The sequence below is a fragment of the Eretmochelys imbricata genome, chromosome 1, assembly GCF_965152235.1.
Source record: "Eretmochelys imbricata isolate rEreImb1 chromosome 1, rEreImb1.hap1, whole genome shotgun sequence".
NCBI classification, from domain to species: Eukaryota; Metazoa; Chordata; order Testudines; family Cheloniidae; genus Eretmochelys; species Eretmochelys imbricata.
In genome coordinates, this window is record NC_135572.1 from 168259377 (window position 1) to 168280583 (window position 21207).

Below are 21207 nucleotides of genomic sequence, written 5' to 3' on the forward strand. Positions count from 1 at the left end.
TATAATGGAAACTCACATGCCTCTTTAGAATAAGCTATACTGGCATAAGCACTTTTATACCGGTATAACTGCAATCATGCTGGAGGGAGAGAGAAGGGGGAGTTGGCCATTTTAATTATATGTGTAGTTAAAGCTGCAAAACTTTTCAGTGTATACTAATGACTTGCTGTAGCTCACACAGGAAATCTGTGATAGGGCAGGTAACTGAGCCCACTTCCTCCAATTACCAAGCTAGCACCCAACACTCGCTCGTCCTTCTCCTCTAACATGGAGCTAGTTCATGCATTGTGTTATTAGAATTGGCACTGTATAAAGAATACATAGTTGTTCATGAGGCTTCATATTCCTGGAGACCTTGACTATATAACATAACAAAGCTTGCCCGCTGGCAAATTTTCCTAACTGATTTGTAGACTTATGGAGGAAAGGCATTTTTAAAAAACATTAATTGAAGTGGTTTGTTGCCAGTTTCGCTTTGTAGCATAGTTCTTACTTCTCTTTTCTATTGTATTACGTGGTGGTGTAAAAACACACAAGTCCGTTAAATTATGCAAGACATAAAATTAAGGTAAGTGCACCCTCTTGAGGTTGTTTAAGTGACTGTATTAAAAGCAGTTTATTTGCTCTTCCTATTAGGGTATTTTTTTCTGCCAGTAGAACAAATGAGGTGTGAACCAGTAAGTACTAAACAATATGCCTCTCAGTTAATGAGACTGAAGATTTTGAAGGGACCAACACTTTGACTTGAAATCCAATCAGTTTTACAAAATTAATTTAAAGCAGTTAGAACCAGTAACAGAACTTAGTTCTCACAACTCATGTTACAGGTACTACGCACAGCACCAGACTACTTTTCTCAGTGCTGCTGGAAGTTATGCATGTGCACTGAAGAAGAATCAATTCCTAATTTCATGGCCACATGCAATCTCTGTACATGGGGCGGGGGATTAGAAATTACACTTTTTAAAAGAAAATGGGAAATAGAGGAGACAAGTACAATTTTGAGAAAGTGAACTGTAAGATTAAAAATTTGCTAACAGAGAACTAGATTGTACAACCCTTACTTAGAGCTTGTCTATGTTAAGAAAATTTGCACTGGTGTAACTAAATAGATGTAAGATTAGAATGAACAGATTTAGTTACACACCAGTGGAAACCCTAAAGTACACATGCCGCACCATCATGAAGTGAGGCGTAAACCGTTTAGTTTAATTCAGTTATTAAAATAACAAATTTACAAAAGCTGCGCAGAAAGAATTTGGTTACAGAATGAAGCTAAACTCATTTATATAACCACTAACAAATGAATTTAGAGAAGCAAAGGACTAAGAAGTTAAGGCTTACAATCTGTAAAGGCTTCCTAACCTAGGGTCCTGATGTCCTGATTTTATAGGGACAGTCCCGATTTTGGGGTCTTTTTCTTATATAGGCTCCTATTACCCCCCACCCCCATCTCGATTTTTCACACTTACTGTCTGGTCATCCTATCCTAACCCCTGAATCTAGACTGATTATTGTTATTATTTGAATGCATCCTCCTTTTTCTCTGCACAACTTTTGTGTATTATGAAGGACATTTATCATGGAAGGCCTCTACACAGTTGGCGATCACATGGTCACCAAAAGCTTCAGTGGTGAGATGACAGATATAGGCAAGATCTATGCTAAGAGCAGTATAGCGCCATAGCTATAATGGCATAGCCCCATTGTTAGCTGCAGTTTACAGTGACAGAAGGTGCTTTTCAGTCTCTGTAGGAACCTGAGTGACACTGGCTAGGTCAATGGAAGCATTCTTCTACTGACCTAGCTGAGTCGACACTGGGGATTAGGACAACATAACTAAATTGCTGAGGGTTGTGTCTTTTTCACACCACTGAGCACCATAACACCACGTCCACCTACATCTGAAGTATAGACCAGAGCACAGACTGAACACCCTGCCAGATCATCAAGTCCAAATGGCTTTCTAGTAAGCCATACATCTTCAACATTGATCTGGGTGGTGCCGGATCTGCAAGCAAGCTAGGTCCCTTTTGGATTTGCCTTGATGGTGATGATTAAGGCTGCGGGTTTGTCATGGAGATCACGGATTCCATGACTTTCCGTGACTTCTGCAGCGGCCGGTGCGCCTGACTCATGGGCAGCTCGGGCAGCCCCTTAGCCAGGCGCACCAGCTGTTGCTGGGGCAGTCCCGGGTCACCATGCCCATCCCTCGCAGCAGAGTTTGGGTGTGGGAGGGGGCAGGGGGTTGGGGCACAGGTTGAGGTAAGGCAAGCTCTGGGCAGCGCTTACCTGGGGGTTCCCCAGAAGCAGTGACATCCCCCTTCTAAGCTGCTAAGTGGAGGTGTGGCTAGGCAGCTCTGTGCACTGCCTCTGCCCAGAGTGCTGACTTCGCAGCTTCCATTGGGGGGTGGTGCCTGCAGGCAGAGGCAGTGTGCAGAGCTGCCTGGCCATGCCTTCACCTAACAGCTGAGCGAGGGGGATCTTGCTGCTTACAGGGAGCCCCCCCAGGTAAGCGCTGCCCAGAACCTGCCTCACCCCGTCCCGTCCCCCAACCCCCTGCCACACCCAAACTCTACTGCTGATGGGGGGAAGGTGCAAAGCCAGGTAGAGAGCCTGCTGGCCCCGCCAACCGCCCCCCCCGCACCAGTGGGGGTCCCGGGCAGCCCCCCCTACCCCAAATTTTATTCACTGGTATTTTTAGTAAAAGTCATGGACAGGTCACAGGCCATGAATTTTTGTTTATTGCCTGTGACCTGTCCATGAATTTTCCTAATACCCGTGACTAAAACTTAGTCTTACTGATGATGCACCACAGTCGACACTCACAGTGCATACTCTGGGGTTTCAGCCTGGGGGAAAGGGTGTCACAAACAGCTGGGATGCAAACACCCTGCTCTTCCTCCCACATCACTAAACGGGAGAATGGCCTCTTCTCTGGGAACACTGAGCCAAGTAACTGAATCCCTGGGCACAGCACGCATGCCTACACTGTCTGTGTTGCAAACCTGGGTCTGCAGGACCTGGACTTGTGGACGTGGAGTTTCCAAACCCACACTTAGAATCCTAGAATATCAGGGTTGGAAGAGACATCAAGAAGTCATCTAGTCTAACCCCCTGCTCAAAGCAGGACCAATCCCCAATTTTTGCCCCAGATCCCAAATGGCCCTCTCAAGGATTGAACTCACCACCCTGGGTTTAGCAGACCAATGCTCAAACCACTGAGCGATCCCTCCCCCCCACTTGAGGATCCACACTACATTGCAGACCTGGGTTTACAGTTGCTGGCCCGGCACCCACAGCCGTGCTATGGCAGCGAAGTGCCCGCCACAGAGCTTCCGCCTGGGAGCTGCGGCTTGACCCGTGTCCACACTGCAAACTGACAGGGCTTGGGGCCTGAGTCACATCGGGACTCAGAGTCTGCTGACCTATCCTCGCCCCGCCCAGCAGGGTGCCAGGCTCTGGGCCCTGAGGGCCTGCTGCCCACACTCAGCCTGGCGTGTGTGCGGACACACGGGGGCTCACCAGGGCGCGTAGAGGGACCCGGTTTGAGACGCCGCACAGGCGGGCGGCGCAGGCAGAGGGGCGAAGCCGGTCTCGCGCCGGCAGAGCGAGGCGAGGCAGCGCAGTCCGGCCGTTGGGGGAAGGCGCAGGGCGGCAGCTGAGGGCGCGCGCAACTCGCCCCCCTCCACTGCCCCAGGGACGCCACCTCCTCCCCCGCGTCCACGAACCAGCCACCGCCCGCCCTCCGATCGATGTTCTCTAGGAATCATTCGCTTCTCCCTGGGAGGGAGCAGGGAGCCCGTCCCAGCCTGGCGCGGCGGTTCCCCTCTGCGCCTGCGTGTCAGGGGAGGAGCTTGTGAGTTGCGCGCGCAGGCTCCCTCCATTCTCCCGTGTCCCGTGGTTCAGCTCGTGCAACGCAGCGCGCGGCCGGCCTCGCTGCTCTGAGCGGACATGGCGCTCCACGTGCCCAAGGCCCCGGGCTTCGCCCAGATGCTGAAGGAAGGCGTGAAGGTGAGAGCGGGACTGGGCCTGGGGTTCCCGCGCGCCGCTGGGGCCGGGCCGGAGAAGCTTCCAGAAGCGCAGCCCGGGCTGGACCCTGCGGCTCCACGCGCTGAGGGGGGCGGGGCCTGCGCCTGTCGCGTCGCCCCTCCCCCTCGGCCTGGTGGGGAGCGGGGGGCTCCGGCCGCGAGAAGCGGACCCGGGGCAGCTCTTCCGCCCCCCCCCCGCGTGTCCGGCTCCACGGCGGGTTCGCGCCTGGCCGCCAGCGGGGTCCGCAGCTGCAACCCGGGAAGGGGTTGGGCGGGGCCGAGCCGGCTGCGGGGTCCAGGCTGTAGCGAATCTCCCCTTTACACCTGCCGGTTTTACCCTGGTCTGGGCTCGAGGCCCCCGTTGCTTGGGCGGCCTTTGTCCCTGGTCCCGGTTCGCGCCGATCTGGACCTATAGGTGCCCTGGCCTCTTCTTCCCCCTGGTCCCTAATGGCGTCACCCCCTCTTCTTCCCGTCCCGCCCTCGCCATCCTTGAGTCCCACTGGAAAGAACTGTGGAGAGCAGTGACTGGAAACAGTTGTGCCTGGTGGTGGCTAAGCAGGTGAATGGGAGCTCCCAGGGCGATGCTGTGAGCAAAAGAGCCGCCGCAATCTTGGGATGCGCCAATAGGGGAGACTTGAGTAGGAGCGATGCGGTTGCTGTAGCTCTCTGCATTGGGCCCCGGCGTGACCGCTGCTGGATTCCTGTGCCCCGTCCTGGTGCCCATAAATCAAGAAGGATGTTGACAAATTGGAGAGGATTCACAGAAGAGCCAAGAAGGATTTAAGGATTAGAAAAATATGCCTTATCGTGATAGGTTCAAAGAGTTTCATTTCTTCAGCATAACAAAGAGAACGTGAGGGACTGACTTGATTACAGTCTAAAAGCAAAAAGAAAAGGAGTACTTGTGGCACCTTAGAGACTAACCAATTTATTTGAGCATGAGCTTTCGTGAGCTCACGAAAGCTCATGCTCAAATAAATTGGTTAGTCTCTAAGGTGCCACAAGTACTCCTTTTCTTTTTGCGAATACAGACTAACAGGGCTGTTACTCTGAAACCAGTCTAAAAGCACTTACATGGAGAACAAATATTTAATAATGGGCTCCTCAGGTTAGCAGTGAAAGTTATAAAATGATCCAATGGCTGGAAATTGAAACTAAGCAAATTCAGATTGAAAGATGTACACTTTTAGTGGTGAGAATAATTGTTCCAATCGTTACTTTTCCATCACTGGCCATTTTTAAATCAAGATTGGATGTTTTTCTGAAAGATATGATTTTGGAATTATTGTGGGGAAATTCAATGGCCTGTAATATACAGGTCAGACTAGATCACAGCAGTCCTTCCTGGCCTTGGAATCTATGGAAGTATTAACAATAATGCCTCCCAAAGCACTAGGCAACTGACAGTGGGTAATTTGAGCAGCTGTTAGGCCCTTCAACCACAACTCTTATTTTTATTGATTCTGATCCCTCCCCCTGTGTAGGTTGCTTGGCTTTCTATATTGCAAGCTGTTTGGGCAAGGAATTGTTTTGATATATATCCACACAGTGTTTAGCACAAACAAGCTACAGCTGTGGAATGCAAATACTAATAAATAACTCACTCTTGTTACCAATGAATGCCCTTATGTTAGTCTATTCTTACTATACCGTATAAAAAAGATTCCAGAGAAGCAAAGTACTTAGTACAGTGCTACACTCAACATTGAATTAATATTTTTAACATGTATTTTGGCAGGAGTTGACAGACATGTCTAGGAGAATGGAAACTTTGCTCAAACAAATGGACAGAGAGGGACTAGGTAATTGCTGACTCCTTCTCTGGGAGAAGAAAGCAACAGAGGTTTCTAAGCACTGCTACTTAATGGGATGGAGAATGGGAGACACAAACTGCTTAGGGAACTTTCTGCTTTTCTTTATTCACAAGAGAGTAGTTGGAGGTAGGGAATAGTTGCAGGAGCTGCTGAACTCTTGTAGAGAGGAGAACAGGGGAAGCAAAATGGCACGGATGCTGGTTCTCCTTTAACAAGAAGGGACAGAGGAACAGAACAGCTGGAGCTGCTTCTACCTTTCCTGAAGTTGTGAGAGAGCTTGGTAAGCAGACCTTTCTCTGGGACTTTTAGAGGGCACCCAGATGAGCTTTGCAGAGGTGTGTGTGAGAGGAGACATGATTTATTAACTGATAGAAGGAGCTCTGAATTTACAAACAAATGTATGTGGGAAGGAGTTTGAAATTGTTTTTATTTTGTAGAGCATAGTTGACTTACTAATGTGGGAGCGGTGAAAATGGTATAACTTTGTGGGTATGCTCTTGATGGGAATGACGGTGCATACATTTTTCGCAGGAAAGTAGGTGTGGAGGACATTTTGTCAGGATCCCCATAAGCCAATAACCTCACCAGAAGTCCCTGATTTACTTGGACAGGCTTATGGGGTTCAATCTGTTGTGTGTTGACCCAACTTTCCTCTTTCATATTCATAAATTTGCTTTAATTGCTAAACTCTGCAGTTGAGAGCCAGTGTATGTTAGCTTCTTTGTCACTGTTTTTGAAATAGTAGGATTGAATTTTTGTTTAAACTTTTTTGTGTAAACAGGATTTCCCTCCAAAATAACTCATTGGAAGTTTTGGTATTGACTTTAGTGAAGCCATCCAGGCTGTCAAATGACAAGTGACTGTAATTCTTCCAGAATTTTTTGTTAGAACCTCTGATTCTAAGCAATAAACTTTTTTTTTTTTTTTTTTGGGTAGCATTTTTCAGGATTAGAAGAAGCTGTATTTAGGAACATACAGGCATGTAAGGAGCTTGCCCAAACCACCCGTACAGCTCTTGGACCAAATGGTAACCTTCTCTAATTTTATACTGTTTATTGTAATATTTATGTACAAAGAAGCTATATTTGTTTTTCTTGAAGAATGACCATTCCATTGTTTATGGTAAAACTTCGGTCATAAATGTCTTTAGTCACATGATTTCAATAAAGGAACATTTTCAGTCAGGTCAATTTTTTTTTAAGAAGTTTAATGTACCATACCTGCCTCTGAGTCCTCAAGTCTGTTTTTGTGGAATTATCATCATTGTTCTAATTTAATTTTTTTTTTGGTCCCATTTTCTTTTATGTGTAAGATCCACAGAAGGTGAAGAAACATTGTGTAGGGGATATGATTAAACTGACTACACACTGCACTATCAAATGCACAAAGTAAATTGGAAAACTAAAGAAAAATATATTGTGCTGGTACATTTTTGTTAGTTATCTTAAATTATGTAAGAATAGGATTACAAAAAACTAATTTTGTTTAATAGTATCCCCTTAATGTAACTCTAGAACTTCATTTCAGAAGAGGTCTTACAGGTTCCTCAATCCAACTTTACAAATGTTTATAGGGCTAAAAATTGTGAAGGTCAGAATATCCCAGACCACTTCTTTACAGAGGAAACTGATTATGGTAAACTGCTTTGTTATAAATATTTATAGCAAAAATAGTCCATCGATTGCATGAGATTAGAGGAATTAACCAAATAACACCAATTCAAACTGTAAAGTATTTACAGTTGTGTAAAATAAGAATTGATAAGCCCTTTATCATTTAGGAATGAACAAAATGGTTATCAATCATCTTGAGAAGCTTTTCATGACAAACGATGCTGCAACTATCTTAAGGGAGTTGGAGGTAAGTGCTTTTTCGTGTTAAAAGATTTTTACTTGCACCCAACTAGCTAAAGTTTATTTCAACATCTAAGACTTTTACTCAATTTTATTAATAAGAGTAAGTTCGTAGGATCAGGGCTACAGTTTCTAAATAATCTAATTCATAATTGGACCCTGAGAGGAGTGTAGCAAATATACACACAACAGAAAAAAAAAAATAGAAGGGCTTTTCAGAGCTCCAGTAGTGACAGGCCCTGCTACAAAGACACTTGGATTATTGAATATCATTATTGGTATTTGCTTCTCTTCCTCCTCAAAATAGGAGTAGAGTTCAGGAATTAAAGAGACATGGACTGTAATTGCTGATATCTTGTGTGGAAGACTCTTGTTCAAAAGAAATAAGTGCAACGTTAATTTCTTGTTGCTGCCAACTTTCACATGTTTCTCTACCTGCTTAGAATTCTCACTTTTGGTTTTAGGGATGTTGGGGATATGTGACATTACCCTGCAATGAGAAAGTTGATAGAATTGTGCAGAAGCTGACATGACATGTCATTTACTGCATCAGTTAAATAGAAACTCAATTGTGTGATGCCTCTGTCAACCAATGAATAATGTTGTGTGTATACTATTGAATAGTAATACTCACACTGAGGTTCCTGAGCTGCAAGTGGCTCTTCAGTGTGTCTCCCGTGGCTCTTTGCAGCACGTGATATTAAAACACTGGTTTAATTATTAACCAATCAGGATATTTTACTATGTTATTAACCAATTGTAGTTGATAAAATAATAATACTTGATCAGTCATTTTGCTGTGAGAATAATATATAGAAATAGTAAATGAAACAATGAATTCACACTACTATGGCTCTTTTGGGTGATGTTGATTGCTAATTTAGCTCCTGAACCACTGAAGTCTGAGTATCACTGCTATAGAACTTTCCTAATTTACTTTAAATAAGGGACCATTATAAATGATTGAATTCTAAAATTAGCAAGTGAACACAAAGCAAAAATGTTAAAGAAAAAGTATATACTACTTTTTTAATTAGATATTTCTTAATCTATATTTACATGCATGGTTAGATTTCTTTGTTTTTCCAATATTTTCAGTACTGTAAAATTTCAGTAGAGTGCTAAAATACAGGAGTCTTAATTGCTTATTATGATCAATCTTGCATGTCACCATGGCTTAGACACCATAATTGTAGCTATAAAAGTATCCAAGAATAGATAAAGCACTTTGCTATTAAATTGTTTATTTGAAGGGGGAAGAGCTGCCATTTTTGTGCAGATTGCAAAGTATAGCTTAGAGCTGATCAACTGTTTATATATGCATAAACAAAACTCAGTATTGCTTGAAGTTTAGATGTTCAGCTGACCTTGTCAAGATAAGGTAATCTACATGTGCTACACTGGTATCCCATAAAAATAATGCAGTTCTCCATTAGAAGTGGGGAAGAAAGGAAGTGCCTTTTTTCTATTAAGTGTCTTAACCCTACAGCACTATTCCAGAGTCTTGCAATTTTCATATGTTACACTCTTGCTTATTGTGTAATTTGCCAAACGTAGTAAAATATTACTGTTTAGCTTGCTCTTTCCCCATCTGGTTTATAATCCTGATTAACTTTAGATCAGATTTTTAACCAAAAAGAAGCTTATATTTGATACATACAAAGAACTTTAGGGCTATATACTTTTAAATTTTACTAACCGGGATATTAACAGTTAAATTAATATGTCTAACTCCTTTAACAGGTCCAACACCCTGCTGCAAAAATGATTGTAATGGCTTCCCATATGCAAGAGCAAGAAGTTGGAGATGGAACAAACTTTGTCCTTGTTTTTGCTGGCACCCTTCTTGAGCTAGCAGAGGAACTTTTGAGGATGGGACTTTCCATTTCAGAGGCATGTAGTTAATTTAATATTCATGCTGCATGAACATTGGTAGATGATAACTAATATGGATTAATCAGTGATCTTGGGTTATGTATTACTTAATCACATCTGTAATCTTGAATATTTGCAATGTATTGCGTGCTGATCTCCATCCCTTTTGGCTGCTCCCTTTAGTCAACTTGCAAATGACAGTATATACATAATGTATGCATTGATACTTTAAAGAGAACAGGAGTACTTGTGGCACCTTAGAGACTAACACATTTATTAGAGCATAAGCTTTCGTGGGCTACAGCCCACTTCATTGGATGCATAGAATGGAACATATAGTAAGAAGATATGTATATACACATACAGAGAAAAGGTGGAAGTTGCCATACAAACTGTAAGAGACTAATTAATTAAGATGAGCTATTATCAGCAGGAGAAAAAAACTTTTGTAGTGATAATTAAGATGGCCCATTTAGACAGTTAACAAGAAGGTGTGAGGATACTTAACATAGGGAAATAGATTCCATATGTGTAATGACCCAGCCATTCGCAGTCTCTGTTCAAACCCAAGGTAATGGTATCTAGTTTGCATATTAATTCAAGCTCCGCAGTTTCTCATTGGAGTCTTTTTTGAAGCTTTTTTGTTGCAAAATTGCCACCCTTAAATCTTTTACTGAGTCGCCAGAGAGGTTGAAGTGTTCTCCTACTGGTTATGATTCCTGATGTCAGATGTGTGTCCATTTATTCTTTTGCATAGAGACTGTCCGGTTTGGCCAATGTACACTGGCACTGCTGGCACATGATACTTTCAGACTCTTTCAGGAGGCAACATAGTGAACATGAATGTACAGTTAGGTGGAGGAGGTTAGAATGTCAGTGAACTTTGTCATTTGCATTACAGGTGATAGAAGGTTATGAAAAAGCCTGCAAGAAAGCCCTAGAAATTCTTCCTGACTTAGTATGCTGTTCTGCAAAGAATCTGCATGATGTTGAAGAAGTGGCGTCTTTGCTGCACACCTCAGTAATGAGTAAACAATATGGCAATGAAATCTTTCTAGCAAAGCTTATTGCTCAGGCATGTGGTAAGTAAACAAGTTTGCATCTTGTATGTATCTAAACTGAATGCAGGCTTTTTTTTAATCTTTGTTCTGTTGTTCAAGTGCTCACATCATAGGTGAAAGGCACTGCTAGCTATTCATGTATCAGGCTAAATGAGCTGAGTATATTAGGTCTCATGCCTTTGGGGGAAAGGGAGAGAGGGAGATGGTATTTCTTTTCCTCTTACCCACTGAATTCTCTTCATGCTCATTGTGGCTGAGCGATGGTTAGTCCATATGACTTTCTAGTAAGCCATACATTTTCAGGATGAAAATCTGTTTTCATCTTTGCAGTTGCACTCATGCTCGTAAATGCACGACTTAATCTAATGTGATGTTGGTGTGTTTTGTTATATAGAGCTCCCCATCTTTTAGAGCTTAAGAATACAACTCTCATCTATAGTGCGAATTTTTCCTCAAAATACTTTGAGCCAAATTCAGCCTCGGAGTAAGTGGGCACAGGCTAAACTTGGCCTGCTGGCTTCACTGATTTGTGTTCTCTTGCTGTGCCAAATACTGCTACTTCATAGTGAAGAGTTCCGCTTTTTCAGCGTTACACTACCTATGCTTATCTGTAACTGATCATCAAGGAGGGTAACTGTTTCCTGCTAATGTAAAATTTGGCAGTTCATTTCTTGATCTCTTTATTTGTTTAAAGGCTTTTGAAACTAAACATCTTATTAATACAGTATTTTCTATATATACGATGCATATGATTTTCTAGTGTCACATTTGTACTTTGCACTTAAATTATATAATACATGTTTCTTTTCTCAAACAGTATCTATTCTTCCTAATTCTGGTCATTTCAATGTTGACAGCATCAGAGTATGCAAAATTTTGGTAAGCTATGAATTTTTTTCACTAAAGCATGAGTAATTCTTACTCCTGAGGGAATTCTGCGAAAAAAAATTAAATTCTGTGCGCAATATTTTAAAATTCTTCAAAATTCTACATATTTTATTAATCAAAATAACACAATATAATCATGCCAGTTTCAATTATTTTGGTAATTTATTTCACAATACTTGTCAGCAATTATGTCTGTAACAATACAGACAACAAAAAAGATTCCGGAAGTGTTTTTGACAGATATTTCTAGGCCTATTAAATATGGAACTCTGAGTAATAATTCATTTAAACTACAGTTCAGAAACATATTTGCTGCACACTCAAAAGCAGTGCAAAAGCTTGGGGGAATCGGATAAAGGAGGAGCTGAGCAGGAGGGAAGTAATTGCTGGGAAGGAGACTTGGGAGTGAACCTGGAAGGTTGTTGGGCATGGGTGGGCGAAGTATGGAAAAGGTTGGGTTTTTTTGTTTGTTTTTTTGGGGGGCGGGGGAGGGTGTTGAGCATCCCCCATGCAGACACTGACTCTCCCTTTCAGTCAGGCACATCTGTCCCTGCATGCCCACTCCTCATTCAGCCAGGCATATCTGCACATGTCCCCATGTGGCCCTGTACCCTCACTCCCATTCAGCCCTTGGCTTAATGTTGTTACCCCACTAACTCCTGTACCCTCACTAGCCCTTCTGAACCCCAGTTTGTGACTCCCCAGCAGCCCCATGTGCCCCACTATGTTCGTTCCCCCCATATCGTGTGCCTCCTAACCTGGTCCTGCAGACATGGCAGTTTGAGGAAGGCAGCCACTGCCTCCACCCTCTCTGTAGCTGGCTGCCCTCTCTTCTGGCACCACATCAGCCCCTGGTGGGCAAAAGGTATAATTGCAGCATGACCCCTCTCATGGCTTCCCTTTGCCTCCCTGTCAGAATCAAATATTTTGTGGGGGCGGAGAAATATCTGCAGGAGACATTAATTCTGTGCTTGTGAAGCATGCCCTGAGGAATAAGTTCTGGTATTCCTGTTACTGTATTAGATAACTCTCATGAAAATAGCTAACATTTGGATCATAAAATGTTACATTTCTGTTGTCCTTCACCCTAGCCTAGCCTTGCCTTTAAGATTGTCTTTATTTTTGATAGATTGAGACATGGCTTCAGTAATGTAGATACATTGTTATCGCACATTCAATTAAATTATTTTTACTAAACTCTGGTATTCCTAGTTTCAAGATATTTTCTGTGCAGTACTTGGCTTAGAGCTGAATCGCCTGTAGACTTGAGGGGCAGAACTCTTTAAGTATTTGGCTGTTAAACAAATCAGCTTCATGAGCTAAAAGCTCAACCAATATGTTTTTCAGTAATCGTACCTTCAATTAAAATGCAACACAGATGTTCAGACTGGGGTGGGGGAGGATGCAGAATGTTACGGGCCTGATCCTGTTGCTCTTACTCGGTCAGTGGGATATTAGACCTCAGTAAGGATGACAGGATGGGCTAAACTTGTGCTTCCCATCAACTTCTTTCTTGCTAATCCTTCTCCCTGACTGGGAGCAGAAAAACGGATCACTATACATTTCTAATTGTTACTGCCATGGAATAAAGCTTCAACTGTGTATTTCTAGAGAAGAATATTTAGTATTCCTAAATTAGCATAGTGTTTTTCCTTATCCTGGAATAGAAACATGTCTAAGCATGTTCAGACGTGAGACTTTCTTTTTTTGAAAGAGCAAGTGTAGCTTGATTGTGGTGGATTGGTGTACTAAAATGTGATCTTTATCTGTCCCCTTTATTCTCTTTAGGGCTCTGGTGTGTCTGCCTCTTCAGTCCTTCATGGTATGGTTTTTAAAAAAGAAACTGAAGGAGATGTTACTTCTGTCAAAGATGCCAAAATAGCTGTGTATTCCTGTCCTTTTGATGGTATGATAACTGAAACTAAGGTATGTAGGTGCCCTAAAGAAGTCCCATAGCAATTTATGTACATGTCTAGTACTTGCTCTGTATTATTCTCAGATTAATGTTAACTTTAAATATCCTTGACAATTGATGATGGTGACAACTTTGTTTAATAAGGGACTTGAGCTTCTATGTTAAAATGAAGTTCAGGGTTTTCTATCGTAGCTGTTTAAACCATATTTTTCTCTAACTTTAATATGAAGTGTTTCTTTGAGCAGATGCATTTTCAAACTTTTCCTGAGACCACTGACAGATAACGTAAAACACAAAATGTTAGCATACAAATATAATTTGAGTCCAAATGGAGTTTAAGGCTCAAGATATTCTTGTGTACCCAACACACAGTAGTTTTGCTCTACTAGGTTGTTGAATATGACCTTTGATTTAATTGCAAATTAATTAACTGACTTAATTGCAGATATCTGTATTACATCATGGTGGTTGACAAAATTACTTGAAAAGTTATAAACTCTGGTAGGGGTGAGTGGAGCTGCATTGCAGTGACACAATTCTTTTCTTTTGAAAAGTCCTAGAGGATAGTGTTGGGCAAAGTTATAGCTCCCCTGGGGACTCATGTCAGGTGTGCAAAGTGGTGTTATTCATCACACCCTTCTGTCCAATGTAAGGCTGTCAGAAAAAGTAAATGGTTTAGACTGCACTGACATGAGCATGTGGATGACGGCAATCTATCTTTTTGTTCAGAATGGGACATTACTATTTCTTTGCCTCCGTAAAGCCTTCCTTAGATTTTAAAGATAACAGTGGTAGCTGGAAACATCTTTCCACCTGTGTCTGGGTAGGATGGTTGTGACTTTCCTCTTGCCAGAGTGATACAAGTCTACTTGACATCTAGAGTAAACTAGTATGATGTGTTCTGGAGCTACCCTGGAAGACCATCTAGAAGCTTCTGCTGGTACAGAATGTGGCTGCTCACTTGGTGCTAGCCATGTGGTGGATATTACACCTTATTCTCCATAAATCACAATGAACTCTTAACAGTAAACTGGCAGCCAGGATGGTTTGTGTGTATGTAAAATTCTGTATGATTAGTATTCTATTTTTGGAAGCACTGTCTTGACACTTGAGCAGCTACAGGGACAGAGATGAACAGTTGCTGTATCTTTACTCTGGATGAGAAACTGAGATAGGATCTTCAGCTGTGAAATTTCTCTCCTGGTGGTCCAGAGCTGAACCTTGCTGACCTGCAATTTAGTATCTGACATGTTTCACTTAATCTTTTACTTGAGGAATAGTGATAAAGTAGCATGAGTTGAAGTGGTGAATAGGAGGAGGACAAGTTCATTTTGGTTTGTCAAAATCTCATGTAAAAGCTCTAGGCACAATATGCATGTGTTTTGTAAACTGAAAAATGTTTCCTTTTGATAGGGCACTGTACTGATAAAAAATGCTGAAGAACTTAAGAAGTTCAGCAAGGGAGAAGAAAATCTAATGGATCTGCAAGTCAAGGCAATTGCTGATGGTGGTGCAAATGTTGTAGTAACAGGTGGCAAAGTGGCAGACATGGCACTTCATTATGCCAATAAATACAATCTTATGTTAGTCAGGTAAGGATTAACATGGTACAAGTAATTTAAATGTCAATACCCATACATACCCTACTTGCTGTTTTCTCCTCAGTCCTCAGAATACAAAGGTATATGTAATGTAAACATTCTTACCTAATGTGGATGATTATTTTTCCTCCAATAGAGGGTGAAATTGAGTGTCCGTTAAGTTAGTTACAATTAGGGTGTGTCTGTTACCAAACATAGCTTGGGGTTTCCTGACAATGGATTGCTCCTTGCAAAATCTGGAGTTTTGGTATAATGGTTGCATTGTCTGTATATTGTAGTTATTCATTATTTGAAAATAATTTTCCAGTCAACAAAATCAGATATTCTAAAAAGACACATTAGTGATTTTAGTAAAGTGGTGAAATGGGCATAGAGGTAGGGCTATCACAATGGTGGCTCCCCAAGTCATAGTAGAGACATGATGGTGCAGTGGTGTGTGGAAGTATAAACAATACAGATAGTGCATAAATGGAAGAACTCTGCCCCAGGACTGTTGATTAGCATCTTCCATGGGCACTAAATTTCACTTTATAAAAATGAGTGAACATTTTTGAATATAGGTATAATTATTAAGTACAGGACAGCCCCATGAAAAAGACCTAACAGCTAGTGTTAAATTTTCTTATTTTGATCCTCTCAGAAAAGTCTTGTGCATGTAAAAGGTACTCTTCTGTTTACAAAACAGAATCAGTGACACTTCAAAAGAGTTGTAACGTGTTCAGAGAAACAGCATTTTGATCCCATGAGGTTATTCGTGATGAAACATGGTTTAGTACAGCAGACCAGATGTTGGCCTAGTAGCCTTGAGCATTAAACTTATTAAACTTCATTTTCCCCATTAGTAAAATAGAGATAATAGCTATTCTTCTATCACAAAGATGTTGAGGATTAATAGTTAAACTTTCAAAGTGTTAGACAGATATTAAGTTAAAAAGAAAAAATGATTCCAAGTGAACAGTGCTTAAAAATAAAGCATTACTTCTTCAATTTCTCTAATATTAGCACTGATTCCTGAACCATAGAGAGTAGCAACTGCAGAAATGCCCTGGAGGGGTTGATGCCATGGTAGTGTTGTAGTGGATACCACTAAACTAATTCTGATAATATTACATAAAACTGCCAAATTATGGAGGAAACCTTTATTTTTCCATGCAAACTAATGTAAACTTCAGATTGTTCTTGGAAACATGGTACTAAAAGGAACTCTTTTTTTTTTTCTTTTTTTTAAAGATTGAACTCAAAATGGGATCTTAGGAGACTGTGTAAAACTCTTGGCGCTACCGCTCTTCCCAAATTGGTATGCCATTTGCAAATGAGTATAATCAGTGGAGCTGTTTATTTTGTATGAACAGAATCTTTTTCTGACTTGTGCTTCTTTTTCCAGATTCCACCTACACTAGAAGAAATGGGTCATTGTGACAGTGTTTATTTGTCGGAGGTTGGGGATACACAAGTAGTTGTGTTTAAGCATGGTATGTTTCTGTTTATAGGAGATCATGGTTCTATGTCACAACTAGAACCTTATTTATAAATGTTCTACATCTTAAGTTTTCTAGAGAATTAAGTCTGTATTTTCTTAACAGAAAAGGAAGATGGTGCCATTTCTACCATAGTAATCCGTGGATCTACAGACAATCTAATGGATGACATTGAGAGAGCTATAGATGATGGTGTTAATACTTTCAAAGTACTCACTAGGGTGAGTAAAATGAATATACTTCTCTGTTAAAACAGAGCTGTAGACCAAGATATTTGTGCAAAGACTTTTTGGCATGCTTTGTTCCCTTCTGTCGCTTGGAATGCGGAAACTACTTGCATCTCCTTAGCATGGGGGAAATCTCCAGTGGGCAAAGAGCGGGTGTGTAACTGATTCCTATGCCACTTGTTCAGCCCTGGAGTTAGGAGATGGGTTGTGGCCAGAATGTACTGTGCTTAGTCCATCTTCAGTGACAAGATGATCTGTCTGAGACCAATACAAGCTGGCAGAGCTAAACTCCACCCTGGCCAGAGAATCAGTGACTCATAGGTGGCACTCTGTGGACCGTTTCCCCAACCTCCTGCCATCCTCATTGGAAACTGAGAGCAGCAGCAAATCTGGATCTTGGTATCTATCATTGGTGATGAGGATGTTAAATATGCTTAAATACCGTACAAAAATATTTAGTTAATAAATTAGGACAACTTAGTCTGTTAACAAAAGTTTTGTCTTTAAACTGCAATTAAGATACTGATTTTAAAATAAGATGAAGAATCCTCAGTGTGAATATGGGCTGAAAAACTATGTAGAAAACATGAAACTTTTGGAAACAATCTGTCAGATGTTAAGCTTTCAACTTTGCCACAGTTTGAGTCCAAGTCTGAGTCCCTTGCAGTTCTTATTCTGCCTCTTCCATAATGACTTCCCAGAACAGATGATCAGCTGAGGAGCAGTATTAATATACAGTGTCTTTCCTATTTTTCCCAACAAGTCATGTTGTCAGTTGAGATAGAAACAAATTTACTCTTACCACTTCCATTTCATTGTTAGTAAAGTAATGAACTTTTCCCAAAGTCATTTGGAAATAATACACGCTAGATATTTACCTTTAACCATACTAATAAAATGCCTCACTTTTTGAAGTTGGTGCCATTTCTGCACTTGTGTAATATTCTACCAAGAAAAATATCTGTTTATGAAGGCAGAAATTAGTTCTAGAAACTAAAAATCTAATCCGGTTACTTTAAAATAAAACTACCTCAAACCACTTTGTGTTTATAATTATGTATCTTTTGGGGTTTTGTTCACAGGATAAACGTCTTGTTCCTGGTGGTGGTGCAACAGAGATTGAGTTGGCCAAGCAGATCGCATCTTATGGAGAGGTAAATAATGTGTTTTCCTCTTACTTCATCCATTTCTTTTCCTTTAAAATATTAAACAGTTTTCAAACTTTGCTTTAGACATGTCCTGGGCTTGACCAGTATGCTATCAAGAAATTTGCTGAGGCATTTGAAGCCATTCCTCGAGCACTAGCAGAAAATTCTGGAGTAAAGGCCAATGAAGTTCTCTCCAAACTTTATGCAGTGCACCAAGAAGGCAACAAAAATGTTGGATTTGATATTGAGGTAAATGGCATCATACATTATGCCTGCCAAAATACTTCGTTCTGTGCAACAGAATACTCCACATAAAATGCCTAAGGATATAAATTATGTTCTAGATTTTAGGTGTTCAGCTTTAAAGTAATTGGAGCAGTATACTAATCAGTAAGCTAGATGAACAGTTTAGTCTACCATGAGAATGGATGTTTTGTTCTTCAGCAAACTAGTTACAACCATTGTGCATGTAGTAGTATATGTGAGAAGCGAGAATATGTTCTTGAACAAGAGCTCTGTTTTGGGGAAGAAACCTCAGATAATACCACTTAGGATTCAGTTCACATTGCTCAAATGAATGTTTTATTTGGAGGAAAGGGGATAAAATCAGGGAAGTGTCATTTTGTTACCATTTGGTGGGTGTGGCTGTTGGTGTTTAGGATTACAAAGGTAGAACAGTTTGAAATAAGGCAGGAAAATCTGGTGCTATAAAACTTTGAAAATGTTCATATTTTTTTCTGACAGGCTGAAGCTGCAGCTGTGAAGGATATGTTGGAAACTGGTGTATTAGACACATATCTTGGAAAACACTGGGGTATTAAGCTGGCTACAAATGCTGCAGTGACTGTGCTCAGAGTAGATCAGGTGAGTTGAAGAAATGACTTTGGGAGATAGTGATTTCAGACTTCGGAGTTAACTTGAGACATCTTTGTACATGTCAGGAATACATGTTATAAAAAGTAAACTGATAACCTTAAGTCCGTTTATTTTTGTGAAACCAAGATACATTATTGCTGACCGTATTGCTAGATTCAAATCTTGGAAAGGTGAGGCAAGGTGCCATATCACTGAGATACATACATGTTGGATTTACAACCTGACCCACAGTTGGTAGCTCTTAATTTCACAGGTATGAGTGCGTAACTGTCTCAAAGACAATGTATGTATTTCAAAAAAGAAAACCTTCCACATCTATATTTTAAATCCATCTTGTACAATAAAATGGAAGGAATGCGCTGAAGGCTTTTCTGGATAGTTTAATGACTTGGTATTTTATGGAACTTTAGCAGAAATGTGTATGATGTATGTAAAACTTCTGTAGAAAGATGAACCTGAAAAATAGCAAGCTGTAAGATCTGGTGGCGCTTGTTATATTGAGTTGAGAGAGACATCTGTTGCATGAATGTATCCACACTCAACACAGAACTAATATGTATTGTTGGCTTTCAAGGGCATGTGTGTGAGCAGTTTCACCTTTTTAACAACCTGTTTGAAATACAATTTGTGGCAGATTGCTGTGCTGTAGTTAATTCATCTTATTTACTGAAACTAAATTGTGCGGTGCTACTTTAGAGAGGTGTAGCCGGCATTTTTGGAAGTCTGCTTGTGCTTGGAAATCCTGATGTCAGGGATTTAAAATAGATTTTCAGTTTATTCAGATTTTGTGCATTACAGATTATCTTTAAAAACTTCCTGTAATATATTGCATGTGTTCAGTAACCCAGTCACTATCTCACAAACTAGCTAAATATTAAACATATCTTTTTTGATGTGAAAGTGTACATCTTGAATCCCCCTCTCCCTTTTAAAAAAGGTTTCTGAGGGAATACTGAAATGGTATTGGGGAAAACAGCATCTTATGATGTGCCAACTTTCAGTATATTTGCAGAAATACGGGACACACCCAATGGCAAAAGCTTGTCTGTTAAAATGTACAAAAGTAACAGATCTGCATGAGTTTAGTGGTTGCTGCTCAAACTGCATGTCTCAAGCTATAGAAGGGAAAAATCCAAAGTGAGTGTTATCTAACCTAATTATTTTTTCCTCAAGATCATCATGGCAAAACCAGCTGGTGGGCCCAAACCTCCATCAGGAAAGAAAGATTGGGATGATGACCAAAGCGAATGAACACCTTCACTGTACTTTGAGTGAACTAGGATTGTATGCATCTTGTAATACTCCTGTTGGGGCCTGACACGTTTTCTCCCTCACCTTAAGTTATGAAACTGTATCTAGTAAAGAGTACAGTACCGCTACTATTTCAATAAATGAACTTGCAATATAAAAAGACTCAATTTGTTAACTTGTCCTGTTAGACTTTTGAGTGTTAATTATCTATATTGATTAAAGGACCAAGTTGTTTTGAATTTCTCTATAGTGTCTGTTTCCCTTTATATGAAAAAAACCCTAAACATGATTAACAATGAATCTCTAATCACAGTTTGGGGAAATTATAGTTAAACATGTACCACTTTACCCATCTCATAGAATCATAAGTGTAGAACTAGAAGGGGCCTCCCTAGGTTTTCTAGTCCAGTCACCAGCACTCAGGGCAGGACTAAGTAATAACTAGACCATTTCTGACAGGTGTTTGTCACACTGGTTCTTAAAAATCTCCAATGATAAAAACCCACCACCTCCCTAGATAATCTGTTCCAGCTCTTAACTGCCCTGACAGGAACTTTTTCCTAATGTCCAATTTAAACCTCCCTTGCTGCAATTTAAGCCCATTGCCCTATCCTTAGGTTGAACAATTTTTCATCTTCCTCCCTGTAACAACCTTTTATGTACTCGAAACTTATGTCCCCCCTCAGTCTTCTTGTCTCTGGCCTAAACAACCCCAGTTTTTCAGTCTTTCCTCATAGGTCATATTTTCTAGACCTTTAATAATTTTTGTTGCTCTCCTCTGCACTTTTTCCAATTTGTCCACATCTTTCCTGAACTGTGGCACCCAGAATTGGATTCCAGCTGAGGCCTTATCTGTGTAGAGTGGAAGAATTACTTCTCGTGTCTTGCTCACAACACTAATACATCCCAGAATGATGTTTGCTTTTTTAGCAGTAGTGTTACAGTTGACTCATATTGAGCTTGTGATCCACTATAACCCCTAGATATCCTTTTCTGCCATATTTCTTCATAGGTACTCATTTTCCATTTTGTATGTGTGCAGTTGATTGTTCCTTCCTAAATGGAATACTTTGCATTTGTCCTCATCAAATTTCATTCTGTTTACTTCATTCTGTCCAGATCATTTTGAATTGTAATTCTATCCTCTAAAACACTTGCATCCTCTCCTAGGTTGGTATCATCTGCAAAC

The 21207-nt window shown here is 40.8% G+C and overlaps 2 protein-coding genes across 4 annotated transcripts in view; one reads left to right on the forward strand and one right to left on the reverse strand.

The window, feature by feature from the left end:
• The window catches only part of MAP3K7CL (MAP3K7 C-terminal like), an 82103-nt gene extending 78351 nt beyond the window's left edge, over positions 1 to 3752 (reverse strand). For both annotated transcript variants that reach the window (XM_077819576.1, XM_077819569.1), the window contains exon 1: positions 3526 to 3752. The gene's annotated coding sequence lies outside the window, so the exon portion shown is untranslated. The remainder of the gene's footprint in view (positions 1 to 3525) is intronic.
• Positions 3753 to 3856: 104 nt separating this feature from the next.
• Positions 3857 to 20261, forward strand: CCT8 (chaperonin containing TCP1 subunit 8). Of its 2 annotated transcripts, none has more exons than XM_077819549.1 (15): positions 3857 to 4014; positions 6782 to 6872; positions 7626 to 7705; positions 9442 to 9591; positions 10475 to 10655; positions 11452 to 11513; positions 13311 to 13448; positions 14851 to 15029; positions 16269 to 16335; positions 16423 to 16510; positions 16622 to 16737; positions 17826 to 17897; positions 17976 to 18140; positions 18636 to 18755; positions 19941 to 20261. In XM_077819549.1, exons 1-15 carry the CDS (start codon positions 3955 to 3957, stop codon positions 20016 to 20018), a joined length of 1647 nt encoding a protein of 548 aa, XP_077675675.1. In that variant the 5' UTR covers positions 3857 to 3954; the 3' UTR covers positions 20019 to 20261. The 2 variants fall into 2 exon arrangements, with proteins under 2 accessions (XP_077675675.1, XP_077675684.1); XM_077819558.1 differs by lacking the exon at positions 3857 to 4014 and adding an exon at positions 5176 to 6125.
• Positions 20262 to 21207: the final 946 nt, after the last annotated feature.

Bases quoted from the DNA above. Each gene is read 5' to 3' on its own strand.
- CCT8 (XM_077819549.1), top strand. From the start codon at position 3,955: ATGGCGCTCCACGTGCCCAAGGCCCCGGGCTTCGCCCAGATGCTGAAG. The intron at 11,514-13,310 runs GTAAGCTATGAA...TATTCTCTTTAG, and splicing joins TCAGAGTATGCAAAATTTTG to GGCTCTGGTGTGTCTGCCTC. The intron at 13,449-14,850 runs GTATGTAGGTGC...TCCTTTTGATAG, and splicing joins GTATGATAACTGAAACTAAG to GGCACTGTACTGATAAAAAA.